This window comes from Pocillopora damicornis, chromosome 10, assembly GCF_964200805.1.
Source record: "Pocillopora damicornis chromosome 10, jaPocDami1.2, whole genome shotgun sequence".
NCBI classification, from domain to species: domain Eukaryota; kingdom Metazoa; phylum Cnidaria; class Anthozoa; order Scleractinia; family Pocilloporidae; genus Pocillopora; species Pocillopora damicornis.
In genome coordinates, this window is record NC_142679.1 from 15673269 (window position 1) to 15686295 (window position 13027).

General features: G+C 38.3%; 2 protein-coding genes and 1 long non-coding RNA gene across 3 annotated transcripts in view; 2 read left to right on the forward strand and 1 right to left on the reverse strand.

Moving 5' to 3' along the window:
- The first annotated feature begins 594 nt into the window (after nucleotides 1-594).
- LOC149039112 (uncharacterized) lies at nucleotides 595-1827 on the forward strand. The gene is made up of 3 exons (XR_016180265.1): nucleotides 595-727; nucleotides 839-1023; nucleotides 1454-1827. It is a non-coding gene; the product is annotated as an uncharacterized LOC149039112 (long non-coding RNA).
- A 1163-nt stretch (nucleotides 1828-2990) lies between these two features.
- LOC113680437 (uncharacterized) lies at nucleotides 2991-10689 on the reverse strand. Its single transcript, XM_027197472.2, has 6 exons — nucleotides 10447-10689; nucleotides 7771-7839; nucleotides 7553-7588; nucleotides 7142-7216; nucleotides 5997-6091; nucleotides 2991-5329 (listed from the first exon to the last, which is right to left on the reverse strand). Exons 1-6 carry the CDS (start codon nucleotides 10519-10521, stop codon nucleotides 4450-4452), a joined length of 1230 nt encoding a protein of 409 aa, XP_027053273.2. The 5' UTR covers nucleotides 10522-10689; the 3' UTR covers nucleotides 2991-4449.
- Nucleotides 10547-13027, forward strand: part of LOC113680434 (protein HID1) — a 17587-nt gene continuing 15106 nt past the window's right edge. The window contains exons 1-3 of the mRNA XM_089184246.1: nucleotides 10547-10888; nucleotides 11025-11174; nucleotides 12475-12538. Coding sequence (XP_089040372.1) covers nucleotides 10823-10888; nucleotides 11025-11174; nucleotides 12475-12538 — 280 coding nt within the window. The 5' untranslated portion in view covers nucleotides 10547-10822. The remainder of the gene's footprint in view (nucleotides 10889-11024; nucleotides 11175-12474; nucleotides 12539-13027) is intronic.

The following is a 13027-nucleotide window of genomic DNA, read 5'->3' on the forward strand; positions in this document are numbered from 1 at the left end:
AAAAGAAACGGTGTGTGTGTGTGTGTGTGTGGGGGGGGGGGGGGGGGGGGGAGGGGAGGTGGGTGAAAGGGAAGAGAAAGGAAGAGAGAAAAAGGTTCTTGTACTTCCCCCTCCCCCTCCCCTCCCTTTCTGGATCACCCTCCATGAAGCTTATGAAAGTCCACCACTCTAAAACGGTCCCAACCTTATTCGAAGCTGTTCTCTGCGATATCACAAAACGCTTATAATTAATATGTCCCTTGGTTGCTAGTTCGTGCGCCAGAACAACAGTGTAAGTCTCAACTGGATGGTTAAAACAATATTAACAGCGACAACAACAAAAAAGTGAATCAAACATAAATTTAGAAAGACGTTACCATTTAAAAAACTCTCAGAAAACTTGCACGATTTTGTTTTTACTTGAACCTTCTGGAAAGAAATTGCGACTCTCGTGATCTAGTCATCATGATGGATTACGTCTTAAATCTAATCTAATGATTTCCGCCCGCCAAAACTACCGGAGGGCATTTGTTCTCTTATAGTGGATGTATTAATTGTTATTAGAGATTATTATCTATTTTGCCAGCACATACGTTTTTACTCAAAATGAGGGGCAAAGTAGCCTTAGGAAGTTGACAGGGCTTATTGTAGACAAAAGTTACACAATGTGATATTCCATACATCTTCATCATCGAAGAAATAGCGTTTTGGGAAAAGAGTCCCAATATTAAAAGAGGGCCTCGATGAGGTGAGGGCTAGTATGACTAACGGTAGGATTTTGGCCCTTTTACTACGGCTGACGGTTAATTTCTTCCTATTGTTTTGAAAAGGAAAAATTTTACGGTTAATTTTTTTGCAGTCTTACGGCTGACGGGTAGCCCCATTGGGAACCTCTTGAAATTGTTGAAGCCGGATTGTCGCGAGCGTAATCGTCCGGTGAAATCACTCTAAAAAAGGGACTGTTATCAGGCGATAACTGGGACTGACGAATCGTCACCTGTGCGGAAGTCATTATCTTAGTCAAGTGGAGCTTACGAACCCAAAGTAAGCAGTTCCTTAATTACCACCTGAGTGTTCAGCGCTCCACTTCAGTAAGTCCAGTAAGATTAAAGCTTTAGCCCTTCGTCAGAGCGATTGGAAGTTGACGATTGACGCTCAGACTAACGCTCGAAACTCCAGCTTTTAAACTTTCTACGGAGGTCAATTTACTTTATCAACTCAGTCGATAATATTAAATTACCCTGTTATACTCTCCCACCGACGCAGCACCACAGTTTTTTAGAAAATTACCCCCTTTATTCATGTTATAGATGTATTAAAGCTAATATGAGATCATTAATACACTTGTACTTTAAGGGTAAGTTTAATCCTTACGGCGCCATTAACTAAAATAAATTTTAATCTTTGGCTTATCCACATATCCCATAAGCTTCTTTTACGCAGAAAAGAATAGTTAATCTGCTTATGTTTTCAGATAGGTCGAGACAAGAACATTATTCTTCACGTAGACCTTACAATGTGGGTCAGCTTACGCTTACTGAAAACTGGAAGAGCTTGTTTGCGAGGAAAGCTCCAGTTTGGAAGATGGGAAGAAAATTGTACGAGGTGCAGGATGCGAAAAAAAGTGGACTGTAGTCCTTCTTTTTAAACGTACCTTTGGCCAAAATTGAAAAGGAGAGGGCGTCATAACTGCTACACACTATGTTACTATTATTACTCTATTGCCATATCAAAATTAACGAGTAGTGAAGGAAATCAAATTCTATTTCAAATTTACATTTTGTCACTTGAAATGTTAAAGTTGTGGTATTTTTTTTAAGAGTAAAAACATCCTATTTTAGTTAAAAACACTCGCACAAACTTTTCCATTTTCTTTTTCCTTTCAGTGGTACTTAAACACGCTTTGGATTTCCTGTACATCGCCTTTTCCTCGTTTTCACCTGCAACCACTTTTATCACCTCATATATTCAACCTAATCTGTCTTTTGAACACAGGAAGCATTCGTATTCGGTCGACGTTTTGCGGCGGCAACCAGACTGTCCTTCGCTAGCTAATCACCATCTTTATCAACTGTCCATTTGATTCACGTAATCTGAGTTTCACTCAGCTAACATGTAGTGGACCATTATCCAGAATAGTACGGACTTCTTATAGAGAAAAACTGAGAAAAAATTTAGTTAAAAGAAACACACGCGGTGGTCATCGACGAATGCGTGGGAAGCAAATTCAAACTTGTTATCACGCGATCGAAACCGCCAGCTAAGAAAGGGATATCGATGAATTTAATAGGATTACACAAAGACGCTTTTTTCCTTTTTTCAATAAAAGTTCGCAGGGGCTAGTTTCCGTACGCCGGAATATCTGAAATGATTAGGAACTCAACGTTTCCCGACCGTATTGTAGAAATTTTAGAAGTCATAGACATCTTGATCTTTTGAGCTGGTCGAGGTCCAATCGGAAGCATTTAGGATTATGCGATGGTCAAGATAACCGACGATGACTTCGATGACACGTCGGCGATCGTTTGCACCGGCTCGACTGCCTAGCTACAGTCCCGCGAGATTAAGAACCTGGTGCATGGGGCTGCTATCCCTTCCCCCCTAGCCTACCCCAGGATCTCATATCACCAGTCACTGTGTGCTATCAATATTATCCTCAGCTTTACTGCACCTTTAATTGACAGGCAAACTCATGATCAAACCGTGGGATATCGATCATAGAAACTACGCTTTAATCGTCGTATACACAAGCAATCGTAAGGACATTTTGCTTGCGTCACGTTAAAATTCACTTGATTCCCCCTCCTCCCCATGAAGCTCTGTAAAATCCTAATGATCCCCCCCAGTCATATTTCTTTAGTCCTCCCTTTAAACTTTGTTAGCAACAACTGATCCCCCCTCCGTTTCTTCTGAAAACCATTTGTTCCCACCCGCCCCCCCCCCTCGATGATAACTAAATACTGGTCCTTTATAAGAGTATGAAAGTATTAAGTTAGTACAACGATCCAAGATTTTGATGTCTCTTTTTTTTAATGTATGAATCAGAGATTTCATTTATTTACAATCCTAACTATTTCCAATAGTTACATAACACTATCCTTGGTCAAGGAATAAGCCTTGAAACTCAAGTTACATCCATCAAAACTAGGGTATAAATTATAAATTAAATTTTATATATATAAAAAAAAAGCTCTAGCCTGGTCTTGAAAAAAGTAGTTTCCTTCCAAGCAGGTGATTCTAATTTAAAAAATACGACATGAGCCAAACCTCTCTCCGCGCATGCTTTAAATGTTGTTAAAAATATATATCAAAAATACGTCTCCTTATTAAATATGAAAATATGTTACTAGTATTTTTAATACCTACAATGAACTCTACAGTTATCCCTAACTGGCGATAAAAAGTTGTTATATACCTTAGCAGACTCAAGTGCTGCTCATGAAATAACAGCACTTACTTCATTTTTTTTTCTAACTTATGTAAAACATGTGAAAAGGTGCTCATATAATTCAATATCACATAGCGTTTTTCGTAATTATCCTGGTTCCATTCTTTAGACACTTTATGTTTAATTGTTTAGATTACTAAAAATGTTGTTCTATATAGATGAAAATGAAAACTTCCAAAAACAGTCACAGACCTCTTAGCAAGTCTAAGCTCTGCCAGACAATGAAATGATCAAAACAGCAAACATATCTGACATGAACTTGGGCCTAGACCGTGAGTTCAATGTTATTTATCCCACTAGATATTATTTCCATTTTTCATCTGCTATCTAACAACATTCACATTGCCGCCTGTTTCTTTGTTTCGCGCATAAACCTTTAAATTGTCCCAACACTTGGGACGACATCGTAAATTGGATGTAAAAAAAATCTTCCAAACATACTTCGCGTCAGATTAAGACTAAAGTGAGTTATACTTCTCTGTTTCACAGAGAGGCCTATTTTAAAGACTCTGTTTCTCCGTGGAGCATTTTGCCGAGATCTCAGCTTCATAAAATTTTCTGCCCCATAGAGACGACTTCGGTACTACTATACAACATAACTCTATTAAGGATTAAGGGTCGATTGACTATAGAGTTCATTAAGTAATCAGCTCAACAGAAACTGTGTAACGAAACCAACACTATGAACCAATCAAAAAGGGAAAACATGCTGCCTGCGCCAAAAGCGAAGAAAGCGAATTATTCAATAGAAAAGCATGGCTTTTGCGGGCTGCTATGAATGGAGACTAGCCGGCGAAAGTCAGCAGAGTTCCAAATAAGATTCTACGTACAGTTTTACCTTAACTTGCCCCGAGTTTTTTCCTCGGATTTCTTTGAACAAACTGTAAAGATATTCTGATACCTACAAAATTTTGTTCCTGTTTTCGAGCCAAAATAGGATGCTGAAAATCCCTACTGTACTAAGTGGCAAGTGTACTACAATATCAAATAATTTAGCAGCATGAGTCCTTTAAAAAACTGTTTTACTCTTCCTCTGTAGACTCGAGCGTCTGCAGAAACTCCCGCAGTTGCTCAAAGGCGGAACGTTTCTTCTCTGGGAAAACTTCGTCCTCGCAATCTTTTCCATTCGTTTTCTCATAATCTGCTTCGTTGTCTCCCTCTTCCATCTTTGCTTCTTCCAACAGTCGTTTTATCTCTTCGATGGCGACCGACTCATCCGTCAGGGGAGGCAGTGGCGGGGGTACATCATCGACGGGCGACTGAGAATCAAGCTCGTCCCCAGAATCTGGGCTTTCTGAAATGATGGAAAGACCACGTATTGATGATGGCTTTTGTTTTCTGTTAATTTTCGGGAGGCTGTAAAGGTCAGTTACGTCAGAATTAGAACTCTGTTCTCCTTCTTTACACTCTTTACTCGAAGGCTTGTCATCCGTCACCTTTGGGCCTGATCGTCCAACCTCCCCCGTATCTCGAACCACGTCATAAAGCTCGCTACCGTCCTGTTCTCCCGGCGTAGAACCGCGCAATTCTGTATTTTCGGTCTGTTTTTGATGAGCGCTTTCAGTAACGGTTTTCGAAGGCGACGATCTCCCTGCGGCTTGGACCATTTCGTAAGTGGGTGGAGCGGACTTTGACGGTGGCCTCGATCCAACTAACTCATACGTTGCACCATCGCTTGAATCTTTCTTAGCTTTGGGAAGTGTTGATGCACCAACTAAGCTGTACGCGTCTTCTCCCTGACTTGGATTGACCTCAGTGGGAACTCCAACACTAGAGTACAAGGCATCAGTGGCATCATCTTCGTCAAAACTCAAGTTACTGCTACCGCTGCTTAAAGCGCTGAAGCTTCTATTTGGCCGGCTTTTGACTTCTTCATACTGTGAGTCTACGGAACTTTGACTGCTGCAATAGCAGAGTGGGACAATTCTCAGTTAACCATTTACACCTTAACATCAGTATCTATATTCTCCAAACTCTTATATATAAATTTCTTTTGGTACTAACAAAGAGAATTGGTGTAATAATCAAAGCTTCTAAAGATGGCGATCATTTCCTTTATTCATATAATCTTGATGACTAACTTAGCAGTATTACTGTAAGGAGAAATTAGATGCTGGTCACTGGTTAATAATCAAGGATTTATCGTTCAATTAGCCCAGACACGAGCCACCCGTCGGAAGAAAACTGTCAGAAATTAGTATTCCTTTACAAGTGGTTTCTCGAATGAAATCAATGGCATAAATTCCAGCTTGAAAAAAAAAATTCACTTTAACGGGGCTTGAGCTTATGCCAGAAAAATACCGCTTTGTTTCCAAGATTAAACTTAAGAGGCGCACGTTGAAAGCGACTTAAATAACGTTTCATGTAATCGATTTCATGCACAATTCGCGATCACCAACTTTAAAGCTGCGCCTTGAGATAAACCCGACGGACATAATCCTGTTTGTTTGAGAGGATGAGATGAGGTTTCTGGACCAATTAAAGAACAAAGACGAGACAAACTAATGTCATCCCAGATTACTTTCAAAACTCGACTTTGAACTCACAGTTCAAAATCTACCTCTCTTACCTGATAGTGTTCCTGCGCATATCAAAGGATTTCAACTGCATTGCTTGCCTCAGTACACTTACCCAGTCGTTGAACAACTCAGGTGTTGGAGCGGACTGAAAGAGCAAGAAACCTTAAATCGAAAAATAACCCTCAGCAGATCATGGCTTCTGGCTGGCTTAACACTTAACCTCTCCTTAAACGTTTACTCTTATCATAATTTACAATGTTAAAAAAAAGGAGTTTTAAGTGGTTATTACTTCCATTTACGACCTTTCACATAATGAAGTAGGCGAGTTTACGCGACATTTATCCGGAAATGTGATTGTGGTTTATCGAGTAAAGGGCTGTTGTCTGATAAATGTACACATTGCGTTTACAAATACGCCTGCAGTTGTACCTAAACTTGACCGCGATATGGAGAAGCAAATTCAAGGGACAACAAAACACTTCATTCGCGCATAACGAGTAAGGTAACACAAGCATTGCGCGTTAGTTTTTTTGCTTTCTTGCGCACATGGCACTATTTGATTGTCTTACAGCAGAGTTCAAATGGGGGCAGACTAGACGGCTTCAACCCTTTCACACCCTAACATCAATATGCATACTCTCCATACTGTTCTCTATACATTTCCTAAGGTGCTGACAAGGAGAATTTGTTTAACAATCAAGAGCTTCTTTGGGTGATGACCATTTCCATTATACTTTGGACCTTAATGTTTGATTCAAGGGTGATATTGTAAGGAGAAATTAGATGCTGGTCACCCTTAAGGTTCAAAGGAACTTGGCATTTGCTACATCTGTACAGTAAAAGTAAAGGCACAAGATATGAAGGCATACGGCCACTCCACGAAATTTCCATCGTGCAGTTGAAGGCGATCAGACAGACGATACAAGCACACCTGAGGGCATGATACTCTAGATCGTCAATTGGCAAAATAGTTGCTGCTACAGCAAGCTCTGGGGGAGGGAGGGGTGGATAAGGAAGCCTGGGAGCAGTAGCCTACATGTAGCTGTACCCTCCCCCCCCTGCCAAGGTGAAACAGAGGCGAGTTTTACCTTAGAGGGGGGGGTAAGGCTACACATAGACTAAGGGGCAGAGGAGGAGAGATTTTCACTTAAGTATATTATTGAGGTGAATGGCATGACATTTCAGCAGTACTTACAAATGTGTACGTCCTGCTCTTGGTGATAATCTGAAAGCCATTGTGGACTATCTTTACTGGGTTAACTGCCTTGACCTAATGATAACAGATGTAAGATAAATTAATTATACTTGTATTTAGATAACTCTTAATTTGGCCAAAAACTGTCATTAAGTATGCCACGTGATATAGCACTTTCCTTATTAACCTATTACAATGGTTATCCCAGAAATGGAGGTGAATCATGAAGGAATGATTTTTTCCACAGTAATACATCAAATCAAAATGAAATTTTAGTCTTATGAATAAATCAAGGAATTGATTGATTGAAGATGTAGAAATAGAGTTTTAGTTATATTGTAGTATCTGTCTTCTGTTATATCACATGTGTACTTCCAACATGATCTTCCCCAGTTGATAAAAAAATATTACCTGGCCAAAATCAATGGTTCCAAGGTAATTTTCTTCCTGTAAAAAGAAAAGGATTCATAAATTCTAAATATCCATATTCATCACTGACTGTTTAATGAACATGACTGACAAGTAGCTCAAAAGAAAGTCTTGATCTATGGTATTTTATAAAAGGCATACATGTCTATCTAGTAAACAGAATTCTGTTGCAAAATTCAATCTTGCTCCCTTTATCTTACTGTTTTCTCAGCAGCTTTGTAATATTTCAACTCCTGCCCATCTAGTGTGAACCATCTCTTTCTAAAGCCCTAAAAATATTGTGGCACAAAATATAACAATTACTAAACCAAATCATTATTCATTTAATTTCACCAACATAAAACTTGCATGTGGCATATCAATGTACATGTAGAACAAGAATAATGATAAATTTACCATGTTTTTTAACATATTTGAACTCATAAAACTTTACCCTTTTGACCCTAAAAGCGACTAGCATTTAATTTCTTCTTACAGTATCAACCCCAAATCACTGCATTGAGGTCTGGAGAATAGAGGAAATGATCATCAACTAAAAAAAGCTCTTGATTGTTCCACAAATTCTCCTTGTCAGTACTTTGGGAAATGTATAGAAAACACTATTAGGAATATATACTGATGTTACGATGTAAAGCTTAAAACAATGCTGATCCTACCCATATGCAAACTTTTAAGCCACATGAGTCAAATTATATTTTAAATTTTTTTTTTTTTTAATGAAGAGAAAAACCCATGAGAGAACTGTAGGTTAGAACCACCAAAAAACTCACATAGGGCATCTGTTTTGCTGAGGCCCAGTTTCAGGGGTGGGAGCCAAGCTCTCTGCTCCACCAGAAAGTAATCCCCTGCCCCCATAATGCATAACAAACCACAGAATGAGGCTGTTTAACCCCTTAACTCCCAAGAGCTAATTATTGATTCACCCCTCTGGCTGCTTCATTTCCAAGTAATAAGTTGCAAGAATTTTGTTTTTAGATCAAGATGACACCTTCTATCTGATACATGTAAGCTTGAGTTTTCTCATTACCTGTTTGCTAGATCATGTGGAGATATTATAGGGAGAAGTAACATGTTAAATTCAATTCTGAGAATTAAAAGGGTTGAGATACATTTATGTACAATACAAGACTGAAACATTTTGCATACTGCACAAGTAACTTATGATTTAGAAGGTTCCACAGTGATCACAGCACAGAACTAATTGTGGGGTACACTGTACTTCTGGCCAAAATTCAATGAAACAAAGGCACCTACAAGGATCTTATTATTTAAGTGAAACATACCTGTGGGGTGCAAAATCAACTATTTACCTTTGAGTTATAGTTGTAACACATAGGAAAAATAAAACATGCATTTCCCCACAAAGGAATAGCCAATGTTGAAAACTTAAAGAGGGTTGACTCATCTCTACAAACCATAAGGCTATCATTAGCACACACACTCCTGGAAACAAGACAAATTTCCCACTCACCCAATCTAGAAAGGATGTTACTCAGGAAAATATGACACATTCAAAGTACAAGCAGTGTAATCCACTTTCCTTCCCTTCTTTATCACCTATTTCACAGCAACATCTCCCCACAAACTGACAGTTGCATAAATGGTGAGGATAACATTTACTTTCTATCTACTTATTCCTGAAAAGATCAAAATTTGCCTTTATTTCTCAGCCAGAAAATTTTCCTTCTGCACAGGAGCCCAACAGGAGATTAAATTTTCTGTATCCAGGAGACTCTCCAAGATAATCCACCAGGAGAGTTACAGTAGAATGTATCCATGGTTACTCAGCTAGCAGTGAGTACTTAGCTGGTGGCAAGTCTGGTTTTACAAACCCTCTTCATCCTAACATCAGTATGCAAATTCTCCACACTATTCTCTTCACATTACCTGAGATACTAACTAGGAGAATTTGTTTAACAAACTACCAAGAGCTTCTTTAGTCAATGTTCATTTTGTTTATTCTTTCAACCCTTATGTTTGATTCAGGGGTGAAACTGTAATGAGAAATTAGATGCTAGTCACTCTTAAGGGTTAAAGCATCTTAACTATACCTGAGCTCGATTGTTGCCATTTTAGCATTATCCTATTTTGATATCATTACTCTCAAGAGAAGAAAGGATTAATCGGTGGTTATCACACTTGCTTTCATGGTAACCAATTACAAACGGAGGTGTTATTTTACAGAAATGTTCGCTTTAGCATTCCTGGTTGTAATAATTCTCACACATACGACTCGAGTCTATTTTACCAAAAGTTGCACAGAAACATTAAAGATCGATATCACTGAGGGGGCCAGATTGATTATGAAACTGAGCGGAAGTCAACAGCACGCTTATGTTAGTGTGATTCAAATAGCTCTCTTTAATCAGTAGTTTTTCTTTTCTTTTTTGACGAAGAAATCTCAAGAAGGATAAGCAAATGAACCAGAAACTTAGTCAATGTCCTTTTCAGCCAAGCGCTGAATTCAAAACTGCTTCAACCAACTTTCGTTTTCGACGGAAACCTAAACCTAATGGGTACTATTCAATCCTTTTGGAAGTCAAGTGAGTGTGATAATTGTGAATAAATGAGAATTATTACTGGTGAAAGATATAAAAGTGTTTTAGAGGCGTGATGAACAGATAAACAACAGCGACCTCCCGCTGAAATTTCACAATTTCCTTGTTGGCTGAGCTTTCCTACATCAGAGTAAGCTTACATGTAAATCAAGCTAATCTAACCAAGATCTCGAACACTGTTTTCGTTAGGAAAATCGCCTTCCTCTTTTCTTTTATATCGTAATCATGTTTCATAACGCTTAACATCATAGTGCAGGCTTCATAAGATCGCAAATCGAGCTACTTAAAAATCTGCAAGCTTAAAATTCCGACACATACCTCAAAGAATCTTCTACCAGCTTTGTCGAGAACTCCCTCGAAGTGAAGTCGTGTTTCAGTCGCCTCACCAGACATATTTGACCCAACTTCCTTAATCCACGGCTAAGTCATGAAGTCTTTGAGCCTCAGTCTCGAAACTATCCCGATTACGTTACGTTTAGCTCGCAGAACTTCCCGAAATTTAATGACCCGGAACTACTAAATTTGAATATTAATATTTTCCACTACGGTATTCGGTTGCGCATTTCACTTACCGAGGGTTCACGAAGATTGGGCGACAGTTTCCGAACCCACGTGGCGGAGGCAGTTGACAGAGGCTGCGCACCGTCACCTTTCTGAAGAGTTTACAAAGAGGAGGGAAAATTTAGTTGTTAGAATGGGAGGTTCGGACAGTAAACTAAATTTCAGGAAAGCCGTCGTTCAGCTGACAACAAAAAAGACGGTGAGCAAAGTGATGAAGATGTATTCTCAGCTGTCTTTTTCGAGATCTTTGGCGGAGGGTTTTGTGGAACTGAACCGGTTGTTAGTCAATGTTCACCTGATAAACTCACCGAAGTCAATTTTGTCGATCGTTTCAGGCTGTCGAAGCGACAGATGACACCTTTTGGGATCAGTTTTGGTCTGAGTCGTCGGCGACTATCAGTGACGTTTTTACTTTGATTCCTGCCTCGGAAATCAGAGCTTTACGAGACGAGAATCCCTCAAATTTGGCGACGCTTTGCTACAAGGTGAGTGTATGTCTTGACACTCCTCAAACTCTTCGTGTTATGAGTGAATTTCAACTTGTCCAAGAAATCGATATGGCCAGTTTTCGTCTTGATTTCCTTGCTTTCTAATTATTTTGATGGCCTTTGTCTTAATTTACAATACAACAGTAAGCGAAGCCATGAGTTTTGTTGGAGCATGACAGACTAGCTTGCAATTACCAATGTTTTATAATTTCATTAACAACAAACACGAATATTTTTGTTCTCTATAGTTTAGACATGATCGCGAAGAGGTCTGTGTTTTCAGTCGACTAAAATTCAACCATGTTTAATTTCTTACCAAGCAAGGAATATTCTTCATAAATCGAGTAAATTATCGAAAGGCCCTAGAAGTGTTTACAAGATATCGAAGGTGACCTTGAGTGTCTAAATCTTCATCTATGATCTTCTGACGTTCATGCTCACAATTTTAGGTTTCAAAATTAACGTTCGAAGCACTTGTCACTAGTGCTATTACTTTAAGCGATAAATTTCTTTCTTCTCGCCTATCGCAGAGGGGAGCAGATATATTTTTTAAGTGATCTTTTGAAGTATACTATGAATTATTTACGCCAACGATTTCGTCTGTTTTATAAAATCGTATTATCTTTATTTTCCATTTGATTGTATACAATCAAATGCCAAAATACCCAGGGTACCCATAGAATCATTTCTCTCACATTCCAGTATTTTGCTGCTGTATAAAAATGAAAAACAAAATGATCAGGCAGCATTCATGGTGTAACTTCGTGAGATAAATGAAATTTTTTTCAACTATGTCAAAAAATTGAATAAATTTAGTTATCACTTATTTTGCGGCAAAACTCATGCATAAATTGCGCCTAGAGTCCTTTATGGTTAACCAAACCTCAGGCATAACTTATCATGTCTTTTAAGGACAAAATCTGTCCTTAGTAATCCTCATGCTATTTTCAGGAAGTATTGACAAATATTGTTTACATATTGATGTCATTTTTAATTTGTATAAACAATTTCAAATTACTGTGGCTTAGACTTCCCAATGGTGCTAATAAACAGATGTTGCATGTACATGTAGAAAAAAAGGCATATTTTTAATTTAACATACAAACAACAAGTCTTAAAAGGATTTGTCATGGTGATCATTTGCTAATCAACTAGAGATATATGTCTGTGCTCCAATTTGAAGCAATATATTCATTATGCAGTTAGCTGAGTGAAAAATGTTATTATTGTTTTTGCATTGGTTGTAAGATAACTTTTTTTTTAATGTTACCCTGCACTTGTTTATTTCTATGTATAGTGTGTTGAGAAGCTTCATAATGCCACTTTGACTGGTTGTTCCAACCCTTCTGAACAACTTTCTGGTATGTTTTTATTTTTATTGATTTGTTTCAAATTTCTTGAAAGATAAAGTCATAATAACAGCTATAGTTTAATCGCTTGGCCTCTTAGAGGGACTTGATCTAATTTCTCCCCACAATACCAACATCAAATCAAACATGTCATGAGAATAAAGGAAATGATCACCAACTACAGAATTTCTTTGTGGTGAAACTAATTCTCCTTGTTAGCATCTTAGGAAATGTATAGAGAACAGCATAGAGAATATGCATACTGATATCAGGGTGTAAATTGAGGGTTAACAAGGAGTTTTTCTTCTGTTTGGGCGAGTAGGAGATGTAGAGGTCTCTTAACCCATCTCAAAGGGTATAACTCAAATCTAAAGCACTATGATAACCATGGACATTTGATCAAAAACTGCTTAATAATCAAAAAACATTTTGAAATGGGCCAATGGTTGGGACTCTTTTCTCTAAAATTCAAAAGCCTTTTTACTCTGGGTATTTCTGTTG